The sequence below is a fragment of the Siphateles boraxobius genome, unplaced genomic scaffold (genome assembly GCF_051911475.1).
Source record: "Siphateles boraxobius isolate OS27281-9 unplaced genomic scaffold, OSU_SipBor_1 9, whole genome shotgun sequence".
In the NCBI taxonomy this organism is placed as follows: domain Eukaryota; kingdom Metazoa; phylum Chordata; class Actinopteri; order Cypriniformes; family Leuciscidae; genus Siphateles; species Siphateles boraxobius.
This window is the reverse complement of record NW_027509219.1, coordinates 17,798,644-17,822,318: the sequence shown is the minus strand read 5'-3', so window position 1 is coordinate 17,822,318 and position 23,675 is coordinate 17,798,644. Positions and strand designations below refer to the sequence as shown.

The 23,675-nt window shown below is 37.5% G+C and overlaps 3 protein-coding genes across 5 annotated transcripts in view; 2 read left to right on the top strand and 1 right to left on the bottom strand.

The window, feature by feature from the left end:
* Window positions 1-5,552, bottom strand: part of ralgds (ral guanine nucleotide dissociation stimulator) — a 28,266-nt gene extending 22,714 nt beyond the window's left edge. The window contains exon 1 of one of the 2 annotated variants that reach the window (XM_077223874.1): window positions 5,142-5,552. In XM_077223874.1, coding sequence (XP_077079989.1) covers window positions 5,142-5,321 — 180 coding nt within the window. In that variant the 5' untranslated portion in view covers window positions 5,322-5,552. Of the gene's footprint in view, window positions 1-2,043; window positions 2,521-5,141 lie in introns of those variants that run through there. The other variant, XM_077223872.1, reaches the window with a different exon arrangement.
* Window positions 5,553-10,571: 5,019 nt separating this feature from the next.
* Window positions 10,572-14,002, top strand: ptgesl (prostaglandin E synthase 2-like). Its single transcript, XM_077223871.1, has 7 exons — window positions 10,572-10,934; window positions 11,059-11,250; window positions 11,340-11,395; window positions 11,694-11,846; window positions 11,961-12,161; window positions 12,253-12,370; window positions 13,018-14,002. Exons 1-7 carry the CDS (start codon window positions 10,641-10,643, stop codon window positions 13,135-13,137), a joined length of 1,134 nt encoding a protein of 377 aa, XP_077079986.1. The 5' UTR covers window positions 10,572-10,640; the 3' UTR covers window positions 13,138-14,002.
* Window positions 14,003-14,275: 273 nt separating this feature from the next.
* On the top strand, window positions 14,276-23,110 carry odf2b (outer dense fiber of sperm tails 2b). 2 transcript variants are annotated; one of them, XM_077222764.1, is made up of 19 exons: window positions 14,276-14,354; window positions 14,596-14,731; window positions 14,827-14,925; window positions 16,806-16,976; window positions 17,048-17,235; window positions 17,600-17,729; window positions 17,811-17,942; window positions 18,030-18,104; window positions 18,656-18,727; window positions 18,884-19,000; window positions 19,091-19,276; window positions 19,548-19,657; window positions 20,668-20,803; window positions 20,885-20,995; window positions 21,079-21,342; window positions 21,451-21,551; window positions 22,000-22,162; window positions 22,255-22,380; window positions 22,910-23,110. In XM_077222764.1, the coding sequence occupies exons 2-19, from the start codon at window positions 14,639-14,641 to the stop codon at window positions 23,072-23,074; spliced, it is 2,439 nt and encodes an 812-aa protein (XP_077078879.1). In that variant the 5' UTR covers window positions 14,276-14,354; window positions 14,596-14,638; the 3' UTR covers window positions 23,075-23,110. The 2 variants fall into 2 exon arrangements, with proteins under 2 accessions (XP_077078879.1, XP_077078878.1); XM_077222763.1 differs by having other exon boundaries at window positions 14,824-14,925.
* The last annotated feature ends 565 nt before the right edge of the window (window positions 23,111-23,675 follow it).

The window sequence follows — 23,675 nt, the reverse complement described above, 5'->3', positions numbered from 1 at the left end:
GATCTTACCAGGATTTTACCAACGCTATGACCCTGAATTTAATCCATACTAATAGCGCCCTCTGTTGGAAAGTACTGGTAACTTACTCTTCAGGCATGACTGCAACACTGATGCAAAGCTCCTAAGGAAACTCAAACCCTCCAGAGGAATTGTGTTTGCGAGAAAGAGAAGCAGCTGTGCACCTAGTAATTTCCCATACAAAATCTTCCCTGAGGGTAACCATTATGATGATATTGTGAAATCTGACAAGACTGACAGCTGTTTAAAACGCAGTCTCTGAGCTCTGGAGATGCTTTTTAAATATTAGGCAACTTAACTTTTAGAAAAAAAATAATAATTAAAAGCCAATATATATAATATATATAAATCGATTGAATGATTTACACTTACATTAAGAACCCAGACAGGCTGATTAATGTCAATTACATTTTAAAACAATATATATATATATATATATATATATATATATATATATATATATATATATATATATATATATATATATATATATATATATATACATATATATATATATACACTCACACACATTTTTAAGTGTAATATTTCACAAAATTACTGTATTCTAATATATAAATACACTGTATATTGTATTAATAATCAATATACATATTTCCATCCAAAGTAATATGTAATAAGTGTAGGTAAGATTATTATCATTACATTTATTTTGAAAAGTAGTCTTATGGCTTAAACCATGGCTGATTTTTACTGGATCAAAAATACAGTAAAAACAGTATTGTGAAATATAACAGTTTAAAATAACTGTTTTCTATTTGAATATTTTATTATTTATTCCTGTGATGGCAAAGCTGCATTTTCAGCATCATTACTCCAGTCTTCAGTGTCACACAATCCTACAGAAATCATTATAATATGCAGATTTGATGCACTATATATATATATGGGCCTAAATGTCCATGCAGTATTTTTCTTTCAGAGAGATGACCCATGGCACCAAAAGTTTGGGATTGCTGTAACATGTATACTTAGGCTATCTCTGCCGCAGCTGGAACTCAGTTGCACAACCACTATTTGCACTGCTCTCTGCTGAGATTGATAGATAACAGCTTGTTGTTCTTTTTCAGCACCAGCATGGTTTATAATTCTTTGGAGAAGCTTCATTTGATCTATTTGTTCTTTTGCCCAGACACACACAGTCAAAAACCCGGTGATAGGATCTTGAATAACTTTTCCATACTCCTTTCTATCAGGAATCAAGGCCATCAGAGCTCTCACATAAATGTTAGCAAACAATGTTCACCCTGAACCCAGTCTCCTCTCAAACCTGTGTCAACCTGAGAAAGAACACTTGTACGTTTAGGCTACACAATTTCAAATGGGGACACATGTAATCAGCCTGCAAACAAGTTATCTTGTATATGCTATATTTATTTTCCTTGTTTGCATACTCATCATTTCATACTGATACACAACAACCCAGTGTAACCTTGTCCAGAGAAAGCAATCAATACATTTTTTTAGATGCTTACAACTGGTGATTACTTGGAATGTATTGAAAATTTGACATTTTCTCTCTTTTTTCTGTCTTCCTTTGTTAGGTCAAAATAAAGGAAGACCCAGAAGAGGAAAAGGTACACACTCCTCAGCCTGTGGAAAGCACCTGAAAGATACTATCACAGCCAAGAATGGTTTAAAAGGTAGAGGAAGCAACTTGTCACTCATTTATCCATTCACACCCACACACAAACACTACCGCCTTAAAGACATGTCAAACTGTAAAATTTGCACCGATTTCAACATATTTCTATAAGCAGCCCATTAACTTCCAATGAAATCTCTTTACATGCTCCGCTGATTTTGAATATTTTTCTATAATGCCTTTTTCTGTAATCCAATAGTCAACCAATAACACTATACAGACAACATTAAATATTAATAAACATAATGTAATCATACAACATTTATTTTGACTACATTAATAGAATACGATCAGCTGATAAAGTTCTGATAAGACTAATAAATTTGCAGACTCTTAGGGAACAAATAAGTAGTTCTTCTTACCTGTTTTCTTTCCTCTAAACCTTCCAAATCACAGAACAGATCATCATTCACGTACACACAACCAAAGCCACACCAGCGTATCAGTTGAACAAGTTGAACAATTCTGTCTTTCCAACACATCACCTTCCCGAATGAGTCCATAAACTGCAAGGGATCCTCGATCTTGTGACAGATATGAAGTGCAAAATTCTCCTTCCCCATTCGCTGACCCCAAAACACTGGCCCTGTCCGACACGTGTGGACTCAAACAGCTGTATCAATATGCAGGGAACACGGTAACACAACTCTCTCACTGAAATCCACAACATCTACTGAAGTTTTTTCTCATAAGCTCTTCTATTAACACCTTCAAGGTTACCAAGGAATCATTTGTAATGCACAAGCCTCTGGGAATTTAAGTAGAATTCCCACACAAAACAGAAAGTGCAAGTGAAGCAATCAAAAACCCGTGTGACAACTTTCTGTTCCAACATGATCAAACCATGTGATGGAGCAAATGTTCACATGGTGTGCTACAAAAACACGTGTTATCATTTAACCCTCCATTGTTATCATTCTTTAATACCCCACCAAACCATGTTTCTTTACCCAGTGACAATAATCCTACTTATTTTAGAGTCAATCAGTTTTTTTATTGAATGTTGGTGAAATCAGGTTTTACTATGTGGGTGCGTTTGGTCTCAACAATCTGGGCAAAACACATTCAGTTAACTATAACTGTCTGATAGTTCTGTAACTGATTTCACACAACTTCCAGGAGTAAAAACTTAGTTAAAGTATGATTTTTTTAGTCAAGGTACCGGATTAATGAGAAATAATGAAATATGGATTTGACAGTTTTTTAGGTTAGTGACATTAGATGTCTTACATGAGTTTTTAGGTATTTAATAGCAAGACAACTAGATTTCCACTGTTCATTCTGCCAATTATGTATATGAAATATTCTATACTTATAGTCTGTATACTTTATTTCTCTACACCGTTTGACTGTTTTTCTGTACAATGATTTGAGGAAACTGCCATGCCATTATTTGAATGGCCAGTTCTTGGCTAGAATAAGATGCAATATGGATCGTCAAAGGTCTGGCTGTGTGTGACTAGACAAAACCTGACCCACAAACACAGACCACAGTTGGATACTGATGTTCAAGAGGAAAGACCTTGTCAATGTCCATGTGGCTTAAAACAATAATGTTGTTATAACAGGCCAATGTGAAACAGCTCTCAATATGGAAGTCCAATCTGACAACAGCTTTAAGTTTTGAAGACACCCACCTTCTTTTCAAAAATGGGTCAAAAACTTAATTCACTGACTTAATGTAGTATGTAAATCCCTGATTTTTTTTTTCACAGAGAGACCTCACATACTTTCCTTTCTTGAGTGCCACAGAAACACCATTCTGTGGCTCAATTTATTGCTTTATTCTCTGGGGCTTGATTACAATTCTAAGGCGCTTTGACACTCAGAACTTGGCATTTAAAAGTGCTTTCTCCTCATGACTGAGGCTAAAAGGGAATCTATTCCAAAAGCCCTGTCCAGTCAATGAGTACAGACAGTCACTGGCTAAGACACGGATACAAGCCAAGCCGACTCGATAACACTGTTGCCAAACATCACTGCTGGAAATATTTTGATCATTAATAATAAAAAAAAGTGTTGTACCAAGTGTATTTACGATGTATGAATCTTTATTTTTATTGAGATCAGATATTGAGATCAATTTAAGGTGTTCATTCATTGAAGTAAGACTTGAGCATCTATGATAAAGAAAAAAACATCTGGTTGAAAACACATGTGCAAAGTTCTTAGAAATGTAATCTGTATTCATGTTGGTTTCAGGTGGTTCTGAAAAACTTTAACATTTTTAAATCAAATGAATTCAGTAACAAAAAAGTTACATTGTCCTTGCACTGGGAATAGATGTGAGTGCATCTAAATATTTTCAAAAACATAAAAAATTATTAAAAAATTAAAAAGGAAGTAGATATTTTTTCACAAGCATCATGGTTTATTAATTCAAAAATTATAAAATATACGTTTTTGGGGAGTCGCACATGATATTTTACAACCTGAGCTAACCTTGGCTTGCCTTAATGACTAATGTATTATGACTAAATTATCTTATATTTCAAGAGACTTTTTGACCTTGACTCACATCCATGGTCTCTAGGGGTCCTCTCTATGACATAATTTCCTTCTTTATGTATTTCCTCTTGGTTTGGCAGACAAAGTTTTAAAAATATATAATAATAAACAGTAAAGCAGTTTTGTTTTTGATATTTTTTTTCCTAAGAAATAATAATAAAATATGCATGATAAGGTTTTGTTTTCAAGTTTCAGAAGTATTTCAGAATTTACAGTTGTATCACCCAAACATTATTTTACTTTCAGTCCTCCACAAAAAAAAAAAAATTATTTATTTATTTAGATATTAAAAACATGCCTAAGAGCTGTATGTAAGTCACTGTTGAATAACCTGCACTTTTAACATATTTTTGAATAAATTAATATTAACCCATTTCATTAACATTTATTCAAACAGATCCACAACAAAAGCCACAGGACCAACAGTGGATCACATTCATTTCAAGATGACTAAAACTTGAAGCAGTTGCAGTGCAGTACTGAAGTGAAGCATATAATATGCAATAAAGGAAGCCTCTGTAACCTAGACACATACTGACACCTGCAATAGTGCTGACACATAAAAACATCAGCTACTTAGCAAAAGTAGCACTTTTTCCTTGAACATCTCTGTCCGAAATGTGTCACTGACATTTAAAAAAGGAAAACGGCATATAGCCGCGGACAGCAACAACATCCTGTTTCGCATGCCAAAAGTAAAACTCATTACTGAGCGTAATCGATTAGTTGTAACCCGTTTAATGACAAGGAACAGTGTGAATTGAAGAGGATAGAGGAAGAGAGGACCGTGAGTTAAAGTCCTCAATGGCTCTAAGCCAACATGCACGAAAACACCAGAATACAGCCTAAGGGTGAGTGCATACTTGAACTAAATGAAAACACATGCACACAGACACGAACTCGCACCAGGTGAATCAGAAACGAAACGAAACGACTGCAGTCTCTCTCTTACCAGATCATCCAGGATGGAGACAGGAAAATCAAACATGCACATCTTCACAGGCTGAGCCAGGGCTTTATGCAGACTGAACAGAGACTTGGGCTCCATCTTCCCCGATGGAGAGAGTGCAGGCTGCTGTCCAGGCGCCTGCTTCATATTAGGGGAATGCTGCTCCCCCTTGTCCGCTCTCATTGATACACAACTCCCTCCCTCCCTCTCTCCCTTTCAATCGTTCCCTTTCCAGAGTGAGTGCACAGGCACTCTCGCTTTCTCTGTATTTTTCTGTACTAGTTTACACGCAGCACAAAAAGGAACTTGCTGCCGCTGTCCCTAACACTCTGTTGCCTTCTACTTCTCTCGCCTCAGAAGAGGGTAAGAAATCTGAAGAACTCGACCTCCTCCCAGTGTTTCCTTTTGCACATTATCTCTCCTTCTACAATCTCATAACCATGTAAACACCCACACCCATACATGCGACGTAGGTATGCAGGTACATCTCGCTTTAAAATGCAGTGTCTCTCTCTCTCCCTCCCTCTCAAGCCAGCTGTGCATCACATTCAGTCTACGGCTATCGCTCACAATCCTGTTTTCCAGCTCAGGAGGATCTAGGAGAGTTTGGCAGGGTGTTTTTCTGCCTTCTGCTGTGCTTTTCCCCAGGCGTGCCCCTCTGAGACCTTCTGTTTGTGTATCTGAGAGCGCTTCGGCAGTGGAAAAGTGCTCTCTGGCTCATGTGCTCTGTCCATTTTGCACGAGCAGCAACAAAAAAAGAAGTGTCCAGGCAGAGTGTGTTTTCGCTCGCGTGACCAGTCTGCCCAGTGACCTGTGCAGCTGGGAGTCTGAATTCTTCCACACACACACACACACACACACACACACACACACACACACACACACACACACACACACACACACACACACACACACACACACACACACACACACACACACTTTTGGCACACATACACTCAGATCCATGAAAGAGTTGAAAAAAATTGCAATGCCCTATCATTAAATCTAGGTCACAAAGCTTTTCGCCCAAAAGATCTGTCCTATACTATCACAGCCTTAATGGTAACAGTATATGAGACATTTCTCTTCTGCTCTGAGTGAGTTAGGGTATGCGCACAAATACATTATGAACTGTTCGTGTAAGGCATAAGCAACAGGATGAAAACGCATAAACCCGAACAGCACACGGTTCAATACCAGAGGCTTGCATGTGATGATTACCTAACGGCAGACATAGTTGAGGACCACGGGGAGGTGGCACTCTATTATGAAAGCACAGACTGTGGGAACTGTTTTGAAATGCAGAGGATATCCTACGCAGCCATAGAGCGATGTGGTTGCCATGGAGACAGCAAACGCTCAACCTTTGAAAAGAGATGCCTAGAGGAACTGCAATAAAGCCCACAGAGACAGTATGCCTGACTTATTTGCACAAGAGCACCGTACCTCACCACAAAGATGTGTGCACAAAAGCAGTTTCTATTTAAAATATGTCTCCGATTTATACCTTTTTTCCCCCTTTCATTTGCATTCTGTAGTCTGCGTGACATTTAAAATTCAGTCAGAATATGCACTGACATTTCTTGCTGTACATTTGCCTCATTCCATTCACGTCCAGACATGTACAAGTTCTTGAGAACAACTTGGATGCTGAAAAACTCCCTCTCTCATATAGTGGCTTCACCGGTTCAAAGACTTGTTTACTGGATAGAGACAGACCAAGGAAATGTACAACATTTTTAAATGTTAAAACAACACTCAATTTTCTACAATATTTAATGGGGCCTTTTTAAAAAGAAATTAATACTTTTATTCAGCAAGGATGCATAAAATTGATCAAAAGCATCAATAAAGAATCATGATCTGTTCTTCTGAACTCTATATTCACCAAATAATCCTGATCAAATCACCATTATAATGATTTCTGAAGGATCATGTGACACTGAAAACTGGAGAAATTATGAAGAAAATTCAGCTTTGCCATCACCGGAATAAATTAATTTTAAAATATATTAAAATATAAAACAGTTATTATAAATAGTAATAATATTTAACAATATAAAAACTGTTTATTTGATCAAATACATTCAGCCCCGGTGAGCACAAGAGACTTTCAAAAACATTTTAACAACTGTAGAGAGCACAAACTTTTGAACAGAAGACGTGAAAAATACTGTTCAATATGAATGAACTACAAAATCTGTAATTCAAGTCGATGATCACTATGGTGCTATTATATTGTGCATCTCTAATTTATATGATGCTTACATCGAAAATCAATTAAAACCAGATTGAAAAATTTGTAGACAAACTTTGAAGTTGGCTTGAAAAAGCCTAGCCAGGAAGTTGATAGATAGATAGATAGATAGATAGATAGATAGATAGATAGATAGATAGATAGATAGATAGATAGATAGATAGATAGATAGATAGATAGATAGATAGATAGATAGAGAGATAGATAGATAGATAGATAGATAGATAGATAGATAGATAGATAGATAGATAGATAGATAGATAGATAGATAGATAGATAGATAGATAGATAGATAGATAGAAGAGATCTAACTTTATATAGTATTTTTTTGTGTAAGGCATAATTTAATTTTCTCACAAAAATTAGTAAGATCACTAAACAATTTCTGGACCCACTGCAGTACAGTTGCAGACCCTCTTTTAAGGACCCCTGCTTTAAAAAAAAACTCTCTCTAACTAAAAAGAACTGTGTTGGGTAGAATGAGAGGTAACCGAACGGAAGCACAGCTTCTGTCTGAACACCCTCAGAGATCCAACTCCACACAAAGGCAGGACAGGGTGGTGTTGGAGAGGAACTGTTGGAGCTGTTCGCTTTAATGTTCCACTCGGCCTTGGGACACTGGCAACAAAAACGTTACACGTAGATGGGAAACTTCTCTGTCAAGATAAATTTTCCAAGGGCTGTACCTTAACAACCACATGTTTACGCAGACTGTTCTAGCAGCTCCTCTGCTGTTACGAATGGTTCTATTCAAATATATAATTTCTAGACATCCAAAAGGTTACAGCCAAAAGTCTTGCAAGATAAATCTGTCATGGCACTACAGCAATATATGCCATTGGCAATAGCTGTAACTATTAGAACCTCTTACTGTAAGACCAGTGAGACATGCAGTGACATGATACACATCCTATTGCCAAAGAGGATGGAACAAGAATTGCATCCTCTTTATTGTGTAACGACTCATCGATTATAACATGCTGTAAACAACTGTCTGCACATTCTTAAAAGCTTTTCCTTTGTTTATAACATCAGTTAAACAATGATGTGTCCCCCTTTTTCTGACGCAGTAAACTTTCCTTTTGCCTGTTTCCATATCAGAACACACACACACATAGAATGAGGAAACAGAGTGGGTGAGAAATATAAAAAAGGGAGTGAAAGCGGTGCAGACATGTGATGTATTCTTCGAAATTGATCATTTGTTAGTGAAAAGGACTGTTCAAATTGTTAATGCCTGCGGGTCAAAGTCTTGGTAGGTTAGCATGGCCTAGTTAATCCCTGCTGGTAGATGCTGTAACTATTCTGGTGAAGTATTTCTGAAAACAACATGCAATCTTTAGTTATATTATAGAAGTTTCACCAGTGTCCAATTGTAGTTAACAGGGTTCTTAAAATCGTCAATTGGTTATTTTTCTCTGTCAGTTTTCACATTACAGAAAAGTTGCTAGTGAATTTTGTGGGACTGGAACTCAAATAAGAGTCACCATGAGCAAATTATATTACAAAATTATATATAAAAATATATGTACACTGATAGGCCAAGACATTATGACCAGTCACTGATGAAGTGAATATTGACCATATATTAATGTCTGGGTAGATCTAAGCAAACAATCCGTTGTAGTAATTAATGTGTTGGATGCAGGAGAAATGGGCATGAATAAAGATCTGAGCGAATTTTACAAGGGCCAAATTGTTAAGGCAAGGAGACTAAGCAAGGCTTGAGAATTTACCAACAGTGGTCCGAGAGGGACAAAACACAAATTTTAATGATGGTTATGGGAGGAATGTCACAACGACGGTTGGCATCCAGCTTACTGTGACTGTGGATCAGGTAATAGGTTTACAATCTATATTCCTTACGTTCTAATGTGTGCCTATGCAGGTTCATGTGTTTGGGGTCTTTTTAATCGTAACAATCTGCTATAAAAAATAATGTGACATTTTCCACAATTTATGCATGCTCCATGGAGTTATAAGCAAAAACGCAACATCAATACAAGGCTCTATGTACGCGGGTTAGTGTGTGACAATTCCATGAGGAATATCTTTAGATCTGAGGGATGAGTTATGCTGAGTTTGGTCCCTTTTTAATTGTAGTCTGCTGTAACTAATGTTGTGCCATTTTCTACGATCTGTGCATGCTTCATGAAGTTATAAGTGAAAACCAAACGCGAGTGCTTCATCGGTACTCGGTGACGTGCGTCTGTGGGATTTTTTTTCTGTTAGAACTCCATGAGGAATATATTTAGTTCTGGGTGAAGGATTTTGTTGAGTGTGGACTCATTTTAACCGTAAGTATCTGCTGTAAATAATGATGTGCCACACAATCGGAGCATGTCTCATGAAGTAACTAACAAAAATGTGTCATATTCAGCATCCGTATAAGATTTAGGCTACATTTGGGTCTTGATCGGGCTCCATGTACAAAAACTCACTCAAGTTTAGTAAAAAGCTTGAAATTATTCTTGTTGTATTCTACTCATTGAGACCTTTCAAATTACATATGACACACGACTATCTGAGCTGTATGATGTATTTGACATATTGCAGTACGTAGTACAAAAATGTATTTCATAAATTATGAAAACATTTATTTCTATTTACTAGCAAATAACACAGCACTACTTAGGAGTTAATCAAATTGGCTACATTCATTGTAAAGTTCAGACTTTTTAAATAACACCTATTTTGAGTAGATCATGGTAGTAGTTTTGAAAAATATGATTACTATTTTTTTCGCAGCTAGGTGGCGCCTGGGGGCAGGGTGGGATAGGATTACCAACTCCCCGCAGTAGCCTACAGGCTACACTTCGGGTTTAAGCGGTTAAAGTATATAATTCTCCACAATAACAAGCTCTGTTCTGCTATATACTACTTATATTATAATACTTCCTCACATTCAAATAATTATACTTCAAATCCTATTGAAAACCCCAGATTTTCTTAAAAAAGTAATCAGTACTCTGATCTGTGCCCCCCTAACCCCTGAGATTATTGAATAATATTTTTATTTGTATTCCAGTTGAATTAATATACAAACTACTAAAGTATATATTACACAAAAAGTAATATCTCTAAGACCAATCTAAGATTTTAATGCTGCTCAATGGGGGATTCGGTTATTGAGCCTCACGCGCCCCCTCGTGGAAATAAACTTTAGCTATTAGCTTGTAGCATTTTCCTATAATGTTCAGCTGTCATTGCGCTTGCCGTAGATTTGTGGGAGTTTATGTAAAATCATGATGGCGGCGGCCTGTGCGAGAACATTTAGTAAGGTCGGTCGGTTAGTTTTAGACACGCCGAAATGCCGCGTAACAAACTCCGCAACATTAGTGCCGAGAATGAGCATGAGATGCCAGGGAAGAGTTTACGGTACCGGCAGTTCGGGATTTAGATCGAGACTTTTGCTCGCTGCACCGGTGCGTGGCAGTGGCAGAGTCCTGGGATGCGCCTTCTTGCTCGGTGGTGGTTTCGGCTTGTACCAGACCATCAAACTCACGTTTCAGCGTCACCTTGCAGAGGAAAAAGCAAATGTAAATATTCAGTTATGTGCTACATTTCTGGATGTCCGACCCTTTTTGACATGCAACTATAGAAAGTAAATGTCATTTTTGGGTTAATTTGCTCACCTTTGTTTTGTTAACTTGTTTTGATTAGGCACTGCTGGGGACAGATCTTAAATTGACTCTGTATCAGTATAAGACCTGTCCGTTTTGCAGCAAGGTGCGAGCCTTCCTGGATTATCATGGTCTGCCATATGAAATTGTGGAGGTCAATCCCGTTATGCGAAAGGAGATCAAGTGGTCCACTTACAGAAAAGTTCCCATCCTGATGGTGAACGAGACGGTGGTATGTAGCTATTCGGGTGATGTCTTTCCTGATTATGATGATGAATAGGAATCAGATCATCAAGTCCCTCTCTGTTATTTCTTCAACAGCAACTCAATGACTCCTCTGTAATTATGAGTGCTTTGAAAACATACCTGATCAGCAAGTGAGTAGCCTATCTTCTGTTTGACAGTCTTTATACTTTTTATATGGATGTTGTTGATGGAATTTATGACTTTATATTCAACATTTGGTATATTTCTGTATTGTATTCATGTAGAGAAGGGGTTTTCAAATTGGGACATTAAACAGAAGTTTTTTAAAAAACAATATTTAAGGGGATTGTCATCCATTTAGCACTGTTTTCTCTTTTGCGCTAGTTGCTTTGCTGCTAAAAAAAAAGTAAGGCAAATAAATGTGAATATAAATGCATTTTTTTATTGTCTATTCACTGCTTCTTTTAGGGAGAAAACAATATCTGAGATCCTCACTTTTTATCCTGAGATGAAGGCAAAGAACGACAGTGGGAAAGACGTGAAAGAGTTTGGCAATAAGTATTGGGTCATGGTGCATGACGCTGATGCTGATCATCTATATCCTGGAAAAGACACCAGAAAGTAAAGCAAACAAGTTATGTCTGATAGTGATTGCTTTATTAGTCTTTTTTATATTCAATTTTATGTTGTCAAACATGATTTTGTTTGTTGATCTCGCTAACACTTTTTGCTCAGAGAGGAGATTAAATGGCGGAAGTGGGCAGATGATTGGCTGGTGCACCTAATTTCCCCAAATGTTTACCGCACGCCGACCGAAGCCCTCGCATCCTTTGACTATATAGTACGAGAAGGCAAATTTAGCACCTTTGAGGGCTTCTTTGCTAAGTATATCGGAGCTGCTGCCATGTGGGTCATTTCAAAGAGATTGAAAAATAGGTATTTTTTTGAGGGCAGTAGGTTAGTAAATAATAAAAATATTGGACAATTTTTTTTTGACATTAAAGTTTAACCTCATTATACTACACAGACACCATCTGCAAGATGATGTCAGACAGGATCTCTACAAGGCCGTCAATGATTGGGTGGCAGCCATTGGAAAAAATAAGAAATTCATGGGAGGTGATCAACCCAACCTTGCTGATCTGGTATGTGTTTCTCTTTCAGTCTAAAATTATATTATAGATATATAAAATACACTACTGCCGTTCTAAGTTGTAGGGTTGGTGATATAATTTTTTAAAATCCTTTTTAAAAAGATATCCTATGCTCACAAGGGCTGTATTTATTTGATTAAAAATACAGTAAAAACAGTAATATTGTGAAATGTTTATCATTTAAAGTAACTTTTTTCTATTTGAATATATTTTAAAATGTAATTTATTCCTGTGATGGAAAAGTTGAATTTTCAGCATCATTACTCAAGTCTTCAGTGTCACACTCACATGATCCTTCATAAATCATTCTACTATACTGATTTGGTGCTCTAGAAAAATGTCTTATTATCAATGTTAAAGATAGTTGTTCTGCTTAATATTTTTGTGGACACCATGATACATTTTATTTTTCACTTTGATGAATAGAAAGCATTTATTTTAACATAAATGTGTTCACTGTCACTTTTGGTCAATTTTACATTTCTTTTTTTCTTAAAGTCTCACTGACCCCAAATGGTAGTGTACAGTAGTGTATATTTTTCCCAGTGTCACAATTGCTTGAGGAATGTCAATTGGATTCGCTTTTTATTTTATTTTTATTGGCATATCTAATCCTTCTTGTACCTTGTTTTCAACAGGCCGTGTTTGGTGTTCTGAGGGTTATGGAAGGCCTTCAGGCATTTGATGATATGATGGAACATACCAAGGTGAAGAACTGGTACCGGCGTATGCAGAAGGTCACAGAACAAGTGTCATAAAATCAAAGCTTCGGTCATCGCTGCAACTACTTGAAGCACTTGATACCACTGCACAACTTGCCATCTGTTGGTAGCGTACTGGTTATGCAAATCTTAAAAGACTATTTTTTCCAGTAATTAAACTGGCTTCCATTCTTCCTTTGCTCAGACTATACCCACAGAGCTTATTTAATTTGAAGAGATCAATAAAAACACGCCAGGAGCAGCATAAAGTGCTTTTCCTGTTTGTTTTTTCTCTCTCCATGATTTGCTTTACTACTCAACTGATTTTTCTACTCAACTATTTCTTTTACTTTGGAAAGCAAAGTGCTACCTGAACCAAATGCTCTTTAAAGTAAAACAACCTCATATGATTTACAGACATTATGAATGGGTTTTAGTGGGATCGTTATGAACCCATTCAGTTTTCTCAGTCTATGTGGGCTTAAATAAGTTATCAACAAATGTATAAACTGGTGATCTGGTCTATTTTTCAACAAATAACAGTTCATTTTTTGCATTTGTTGCTTTTGTTCTTCTGAATTGTTGTTTTGTTCATTTTTGTAATGTTGAAGTGCTGCCACTCTCATCAAGTGGTATTGGTTGTTACCTCCTAAGCAGTTGAGCTCAGCCCTCCTAGTAGTCAATTATGTCTACCTCGCTTAGGGTTACTGTTCAAAAACGTTCAATCTGAGGTTGCAGTGACCTTCAAATCTGTAGGATACTTAATGTTTTTCAACCTGGGGTTCACAATTTAACTTAAAATGTGATATTACTAATTTATGTGAAAGTTGCTAAATGATTCACCAAGAACGCTATGCAACATCTTTTGATTTGTCAAAAGTGATAAATATTTGTCAATGAAATAAATAAAAAATCTCAAGCAGATGGTGTCAGCTTGCTTATCTGTAGTCATGTTTTTTATGCTACTGCTAATAAAAAGACGATATATGTATGAATTTTTTTTTACAGAAAAATGCCAGTGAAGGCGGTGCCTGCACATAGCAACGCGTCGTTGACATAGACACATAATAAGCTTCAGTTCATTGGGCGTTAAACACACTCCTCTATTCTTTGTTGCTGAAGTTTCGAACCAGCCAATCAGATGCAATATAGAACGTTAAAGGCGGGACTCAGAGCGGCAGAAGCGTTTCTGATTGGCGGCTATTGTTGTCCATGCGAGAGTCTACCGGGTATTTGCAAACAACATTACACAGGGGACGTTGCGTTGCATTGAGGTTAGTGGCATTTGCATTTTAAAGTACATAAATACATTTTCAACGTATTTTTGATCAGGAGGATTTAACTGGCCGTATAAATATGCAGTGCATGAGCAGAAGTAACGTAAATGATTAGGAACAAACTTGACTGAGAACACTCTTGTTTAACAGATAACGTTAACGTTGCACATGTATGATTCATAAAACTTCTTCTTCATTTTTTTCACAAGTTTATGATACACTTCTGGTGAACTTTTAGATACTATTAAGACCAATAAAAACCGCCCTACTCAATTGAAGGGATGAAAACACGGTCGTCCTCTCCGCCCGTCCATGTTCATGTCCCAGACTCAACATCTGTGCATGTCCACCTAAAGAGTCCACAGAAGAGCCAGGTCAGACTGGACGATTTTTGCTATTCCAGTTTAAATCAGCCTCACTGGTTTACTGAGAGAGTGAAACAACTCATCACAACTCTTTTCTTCAGCAGGGTAAAGTGAGCAATTTACGATCCACTTCCAGTGTAAAGGTCCGAGCTCCCTGGGTTCCTCCTGGAAGGGCCTCAAGACGGAGAGAATACAGATGGGAGGTTTGTTTAGTCCCATTTACCTTTATTTAGTAGCCTAAAATAATTATAAGTAATTTATATATATAAAAAATGAGTGACAGTCTTTTCTCTCTGTTACATCCGAGTGAAACTGCTTAGCGAACAAGAAAAAATGTAGGGTGTGACTTGAGTTGTGAATCGGAAATTGATTGGACTAGTGCAAAGTGCCCGTGCAAAATCAGTTTTCGTGTGTGTTTTTAGTAATTTTTGGTTTGATGTGTTTGAGTGCTCATTTTTACAATTACACAGCAAAAGTCCAGTGACATTTTTATTTGTGCATGGTAGAAAGCAAATACTGATACTGACATAATGACATACAATATGGAAAATTGAACTACACAATTGAGGGAGCAGGCTACAGCGTGAACTCCGAGTTCTCCGTTTAGGAGTGATTTTCTCGCAGTTCACTGTGTAGCCTGCTCCCTGAATCGTCGCGCTTATTCATTTGTGGATGTTAACTGAATCTGTAAGTCAGCTACACTGTTTACTTCTGTTCTGAATATTATATATTTTTTCTACTGCGGTTAACGTTATTGCTACTGTGTAATAGTAGCCTATGCATATCAACCAACTAAACATATCCTATTCAGAAGTAAACAGTGTAGCTGACTTACAGATTCAGTTAACATCCACAAATAAATAAGCGCAACGATTCAGGGAGCAGGCTACACAGTGAACTCAGAGAAACCGGTACTTAAAGGCAGGGTAGGTAATTTGTGTCTAAAACACTTTTTGCCAAATTTGTTTAAACTGTCTTTATATACCAATATATATCTAAAATGTAAGTACTCTGAAAAGGAGTTTATAAAAATAGAGTGTCTGTAGTCCTCTCAGGGCTGCAATAAACACAGCTCATTATTCCATTCGGACCGAATGCACTCTCTTTCGCTGCTATGGCTACCAGCCCTGCTGCAACAGGAGCAGCCCACATGCTCGTACTCGGTTTACTCGCTCATTTCAGAAGAGGAGAGAGTTTTTGCCTTGTTTGCCTGCGTGCACTGTAGATGCAGGTACAGGCGGTACTGTGAATTTTGACTGCTCTTTCTCTGCCATAATTGTGAGACTTTGTGGCTTGCGCTCGGTACGCGCCTCTCCTCTTCCGAAATGAGCGAGTCAACCTAGTGCGCGCATGTGGGCAGCTCCTGTTGCAGAAGGGCTGGTAGCCATAGCAGCGAGAGAGAGTGAAAGTCGCCCAGTCAATCATTGCACTCGGTCCGAATGGAATAATGAGCTGTATTTATTGCAGCCCTGAGAGGACTATAGACACTCTATTTTTATAAACTTCTTATTTTATAAAAAACTAAATTTGGCAAAAAGTGTTTTAGAAACAAATTACCTACCCTGCCTTTAAGCTCCGCTGCTTTCTTCGACCCTCTGTGTCTCTGGTCCTTCGCTGTGCTCACTCAGTGTGCAGTGTGAGAGTGGGAGTGGTCAGCAGCTAGAGCGGCAAAAGCCAATGTGTGCTACCGATATATTTACTGATATCTTTTGCATTTCTAATCCAAACAACTTCAAACTTGGCACTGCACTTACTCGTGCCCGTAGCAAGACACCTGTCAAGTTTGAAATCTATCGTATCGAACGGTTCGAGATATATATGAATAACAGATACATACACACAGACAGACGTTCTTATATTTATAGATAGATAGATAGATAGATAAATAGTTGAAGTTGGCCATTGCTGTGATCTGATTTGAGTGACAGGTCCCGTCCTCGCACCAGTAAACATGTCATTGGTTAAAGATTACAAGGGCACGTTAAGTTTAAAATAATAATAATTTATTATTTAATATTCCATTAAAAATTTTAATTGTCAAATTTGATTTCATAGTGACTTTAATAACAAAATTTCCCACCAGGGGGCTACTCGCTGCTTAGAGATCACCCCGGCACCAGCCACTGACCCTTCCTCACCTCCTCTCCGGCTCACCGACCTGTCCAGTGAAGAGGACGATGCAAGAGAAGTACTTGGCAAATATGAGAGAAAAATTGAAAGCCTTATGTCAGAGGTTGACTGCATAAAAAGTGAGGTATGGATTGTGAATAATCATGACAATAAGATAGATTTCACTATTGGATTTGAATGTTAAAACCTCCACAGGTAAAGTTACGGCAGACAGAGGACCACCTGAAGCATCAATCACAGCAGTTAAGCGCCTGTCGGCGTTTGATTGACCACCACGAGGAACGACTTGAGGAAGCTAGTAAGGACTTGAGGAGGTCAAAGTGCGAAAATACTGATCTGCGTAGCACTGTAGATGGGACGCAGGGTGAGCCTGGACAAATGAGGTATAGTTCTTCCAGATTAATTTGTCACATTAGCTTTTAGGTTGTTGGCCTGAATGCTTAAAATCACCATCAAATCAAAATTGATCAATCTTAGTTTTTTATTCTTATTTATTTGTGCACATCATTATTTGTTTTAATTCATGTGCCCTCATAATCTTTAATCAATATAACTTCCCCTCCTTCTTGCAACGACATCTCTTCTCTGATGATGTGTTTACTGGCACAAGGGCAGGTTAACCTGTCACTCACATGACATCACAGCAATAGCAAACCACTACCGTCCAATCAATTCTCGATGGACAAAGTCCATTTCACTTGGACGTCACATCATGCTGACTTTAAAACATGTGATTTATGTGGATAGATCAGAAACAAGACCTCCTCACCAGGAGATGGAAACTCTGCTGAGGAAACTGGTGGAGGCTGAGATAGATGGTCAGGCTGCAGCTAAACAAGTGATGGCTCTGAGGGAAACCGTGGGAAAACTTAAGAAGGTAAGAAGATGGACACACTCTGCTGTTACCTCTGAAATCTTTTCATCTAAATAAAAAAAAGCATACACTTTGTGTATTCAGGACAAAAAACAGTCAAAGACGCACTCTGATCATCTGGGCCGTCAACATGAGCTACTTGAGCAGAAGTTGGACACATTTTTGGACACAAATCGCACTCTCAGAAGACTTTTGAGGGAGCATCATGGGTGGGAGGTACGAAAGGCTTCCTGTAAACTAAATTTGTCAATTTTTTTCTGCAATATTGTGTATGTGTAGTTAAAAAAAAACTTTTCACCACAGACAGATGCTCTGAGGATGTCTGATGAGAGGGAGATGTTAATGAGAAAACTAGCTGATTCTGAGGCTGAGAAAAGGGTTTGTAATCCAACTCCTACATTTGTTTTTGTGCTTTGAATGCATATACTTTTATGTTGTTTTTGGGGTATTATTGATTTCTACTTATGACATTGTTGTGAGCTTGATGCATTGATATTTTTCATTCAACAAGGATGCATTAAATGTATCTAAAGGGACAGTAAAGACATGTTACAAAAATGTTATGTTTTATTTAAATGCTGTTCTTCTGAACTTTTTATTCATCAAAAATCCTGGAAAAAATATATATCAGGGCTTCCACAAAAAATATTAAGCAGCGCAACTGTTTTCAACATTGATAATATTAAGAAATGTTACTTGAGCACCAAATCAGCTAATGATATAATATGATATCTGATGGATCTTGTGACACTGAAATAAATTACATTTTAAAATATATTAAAAAAGAAAACATTTTATTTTATTTTAAATTGTAATATTATTTTACAATATTCAGTTGAGCAGTAGTTAAGGCTTGAATGTAGAGCGGCTTCGTTTTCCTTAAATACTTTGTTAATTGTCTTGCTAGTTATCATAATTTTCTCTTGTAGAAACTTGAGACCAAACTCAAAGACAGGGAAAGAGAGGCCAATCAGATAGCTGAGAATTTGGAAACTGAAAAGGTAATGGTAATTTCCACTCTATTTCTCTTTTTTTAATTTTTTTTAGCTCTTTTGCATTTATAAATACTTGCATAGTGAATTTGCAAAGTTGCTCCTGTGTTGCTGAGTTTTAAAATAGGAGTGTTTTAAGAAGGTGTTTTGGGATTGTCGTCACAGGAGCATCAGAGGACCACAGGAGAGCTGTCCAAGGTTCTTGAATCCACTCGCAGTCGCTTGCAGAACCAGCTGCACAAGAAAGAAGCTGAAAATAACCGTTTGGAGGCTCAGATCCAAGTAAGTCAACTTTTTACTGCGGATTCATAGTTTTCATTTACATGAATACAGAGAGATATCTCATAGAGATTGTACTGTACTGTGGCACAGAGGCTGGAAGGGAAACTGCAGCATCAGCAGGAGGAGGTTCAAGGCCTTCTGGAGCAGATGAGAGAGCTGAAGCAGCACTGTGAAGGAGACAGAGACATCCACAAACAGGTCTCGGAGGACCAGAGGAAGCTGGCCGAACAAAGTGTGAATACAGCTGCACAACTCTCTGCACAACTCTCGGATAAGGTACTGTATACGGAAGAACAATGTTAAATGTGCTTCAGGGTTTCATAAAAATCATATAAAGTTTCTGTTGACCTTAATGGTTTACTAATTGATGACGTAATTCTCCAAATGTTATTTGTATTGTGTCATTGTGCTGGCCTCTTATATTTACTTCACTGGGAACTCTCTCACATTTTGCAGTTTAAAAACAAATAATACAGATTTTCTGTAGTTGGCCTGTGTGACCCATGCAGTGCAAACTTTGACTGATGTGTTTCTGTCGTTTCTTCAGGAGACTCAGTTAGCGGAGGCTCTCTCCAATGCTGAGGTGCTTCAGCAACGCTACTCCAAACAGAACAGAGAGAAAAGCCAGCTGGAGTTGGAGATCACCACCTTAAATAAGTCAGTAACTCTCTTTCTTCACTTGCTTTTAGTGTTCACTTAAGCTCAGCCTTGTCTTCATGTCTATAATTTATAATTTTTTTAGTGTGAATGATGTTCTGAGTAGTTTATGATGCTTGCTATACCTCAGTGAACTTTGAGTTTCTGAAATTCTCTTTTAACTTTTTAACTTTTAACAGCTCCTTTTGTAAAAAAAAAAAGAAGAAAAAAAAAAAAAGGTCTGTGTTGTTGGGTGAATCTCACACAACTGTTTAAATTTTTTTTTTTGGCGTAAAGAAAATGAAGTTGACATTAAAATAAGATTTGCATGTGACATTATTTAAAAAACCAATATGTTACCACCCAGTTCTCATTACCATAATCTAAGTTTTATGATCTCTATTATTTGTAATGATGATTGTGTTAGCTTAATAATGTTTATATTTATTTTATCATATTAAATTAAAATCATTGATACAATGGTGTACTGATGTATACTTCCATTCAAATTTTTTCTGGGTCAATACGATTAAAAAAAAAAATACTTTGGAGAGAAAAAAAAGTCTCTAATGCTCACCAAAGGTTGAAAATACAGTAAAAAGTAATAGTAATATTGTGAAATATAATTACAATTGAAAATATCTGTTTTCTATTTTAATATAGTTTCAAATGTAATTTATTCCTGTGATCAAATCTTCAGTATCATTACTGCAGTCTTCAGTGTCACACGATCTTTCAGAAATCATTCTAATATGCTGATTTGCTGCTCAAGACATTTGTTAGAACAGTTGTCCATAAATACTTAGTTTATTTATATTTTTCACATTACAATAATGAGACCGTAAGAACAATAGTCGTTTTTATATTATGGTTATTTAGGGATAACATTAAGAATGTTCTTTCTGCAAAACAGCACTCTTTTGTTTCTCCTCTGGATTTTTGAATGCAATGTGATTGGGACTTTTCTTGAAAAGATTTTCACCTGATTTTTATATTTAGCAGATCTCATAATGGATCTCTTCTCTTTGCAGTCGTCTCACTGAGTCGAGCGAACAGCTGCGCAGTTGTGAGCAGAAGTCCTGCGCTGAGAGAGAGGGGCTTCTCAGCCGTCTGCACTCCCTCACCTCAGAGAACACTGCTACCAAACTGGAGAACCAGAGACTCAAGGCAACAACTCAGACTCAATTAAGACTGTTCTCACATAACCATCTACGCTCTGATTCTCATTGTGATTTTTGTCTCTATTAGAGCACACTGTCAGCCACAGAGGACAGGTTGTCTTTATCTCAGTCAGAGGTCCAGCAGCTAAAGATCTCTCTCAAAGACTTTGAGAGTCTGGTAGAGGGTTACAAGAGTCAGGTGCTTCAACATACCTTCCTCACAGCTCGTTATAATCCGTCTGCATTTAGTCATAGTACATCAACCCTTCACATTTCTTGCAGTTGCAAAAGACGCGTTTGGAATCCGAGGAATACTCTTTGAGGCTGGAACTGGCGGAGAAGGAAGCACAGAGTGACCGCACGGAGGTGGAAAGAGAAGTGGAACAGGGCCGAAAACAGCTCCAGGCCCGGCTGAGGGAAATGGAGATGCTGCGGGAAGCTCTGAAGCGCCTAGATGGAGAGCTCAGGGAGGCCAGAGAGAACATGCACATCCAGGACAGAAGAAATGCGGAGCAGAACAGCACTCTGTCTGAGCTCAGAAACAAGGTGATGTTTACGGACACCACGCAAGTGAATACATATTTACACCACAAATATTATGCTGAAATCAGATGGGTTTTTATTTTTATGACTTATTTTCCTGTTTGCATGTAGACGGAGCAGCAGAGTTGTAAAATAGAGAACCTGCAGGAGAAGAACTTATTTCTACTCGAAGAAAATATGCAGCTGAAACGCTCAATGGAAAGCATTGAAAGGTCTGCTGCACATATAATATAATTTATAAGACCTTATAACATCAAAACTATGCATATTTATTCACATTTCCTTCTATGAATTACACCAAAATATATTTATCACTTTATCTTATGCTATAATATGATGTAATAGACCTTTATACCATCAAAATTATGAATAATATACAGTAATTCCTTTTCTAGTATAGAATAAACCAAAATATATTGATGACATTATGAATATGCTTTATTCCTTCTTGTCTAATAATTAAATCAAAATGATGACATTGTCTCGACAGGAAATACCAACACAGAAAAAAAATATATATAAAAAAGAAAATACTAAATTCATATAATTTAACTGGGTCTTTAACATAAACCCATACACACAAAGAAAGCAGAAGCTTAAAACCTTTTCTAGTTAAATATCCTAACAGTATTTGAGCTTCGTCATATTTATGGCACACAGGAAGATGGAGGATGTGAGCACTCAGAACAGGGATCTGCTTCAGGTCATCGCCAAGCGTGAAGAGACCATCCACGCCACACAGCTGCGCCTGGAGGACAGGAGCCGAGAGTGTGACTCTCTCTCCCGACAGGTGGAGCAGGCCAGAGAGGAGGCGCACAGACAGGTCTCAGAACACTTCACATCAAGCTCATTTTGTTGCACCTGTGAGGTGAGGTTAGTGTATACATGTTTTTCATGATGGGGCTTTGTTCACAGGTGGAGCAAAGCCTAGACCGGGTGCTGTCCAAAGAACGCTCAGCTCAGTCCAAAAAGCTGGATTTGGAGGCCCAGCTGAGCCTGGCTAAAAATGAGCTGGGTCAGATGCGCCGCAGCAAAGATGACGTAAGTGTTCTCAGCTGAAACTTTCCATTTAAAAATATTCTGAAAATCATCAAATAATTATTTGAATACAATTTTACCACGGAAAATAATTTAGAGCTGTGCTTCAGTTTGACTTGACCAAAGCCAAAAAACAGTATGTTGTCAGAAACATATGGAGCCCCTAAAGGACATGGTGATTGTTAAAAAAAAAGAGACGGGAGGAAAAAGTACATTTAAATTCTTTTGCATTCGCTTGCAACACTTTTCTGCTCTTTAGCAAAAGTTGCGTGTCCCTCCAAGAAACTGCGATCAAACACAAAAGTGATGGAATTTTGAAGCGGGAGGAAAAAGTCAATGCTTTTGTGAGCTAAAAAATATTTTTCCTCCAGTGTTGTAATTTCCAACTTCATATCCCTTTAGAGGGTTTGTAGAAACTGAGACGAGTCGATGTTTTGTTTCACAGATGTTTAAATTCAATCGGGAATTTTCTTTACATGTCAAATATTTATAGATGCACCTTTTAGAAAAAGTTTGGGTTTTAATTTTTCAGATGGAGAAGCGATTTCAGTGCAAACTTCAAGACATGAAGAACCAGTTGGAGCAGGTGAACAGCACCAACCGCAGTCTGCAGAACTACGTCCACTACCTGAAGGCTTCATACACCAATGTGTTTGGAGACTCGGCTCTAACAACCTCACTGAATCCCCATATCTAAACACTGACTGTGAATAAAGTCATTTCATTTCTTTAATGCAGTTTTTTTTATTATTATACTTTTAATATACCTCAATGACTAAGGGGCAGTTTATATAACACTGTTTTCAACTACGATTTACACGACAACAGCGTTTTGGAGGCCTGAAATCATAACTTTTGGATGTAAAGTGCTAGTTTTTGAAAATGATACCATTATTGTCTCCGTGTAAACTACACAGTGGCGTAACTTTGTTTCAAAAAGGTGGTGGGACAGGTGTGTGTGGTACAGAGTATACAATAGTACATTGTGTTTAATGAGATCTATTATATGTTGTTAGTGGCGAGAATTTTTGCCAAGCGTGTCAAGAGGTTCTGGGTTGTAATAATGTTGTTAGTGGTTGTATATCAAGCAGGGACACGTTTTTTTTGTGCATTATGTTTTGTGATTTCACCATAACGAATAGAGTCTCTCCACAACAGATTGAGGCGTGTGTCCGTGGGAAGACAGAACACTGTATCCGCACCACTGATAGTAACGGCAACGAGCACTTTGGTCACTTGATTTTAAAAAACACATTTCAGATCGCCTGTTTTTTAACAAACGAAAGAAATGAATGCTC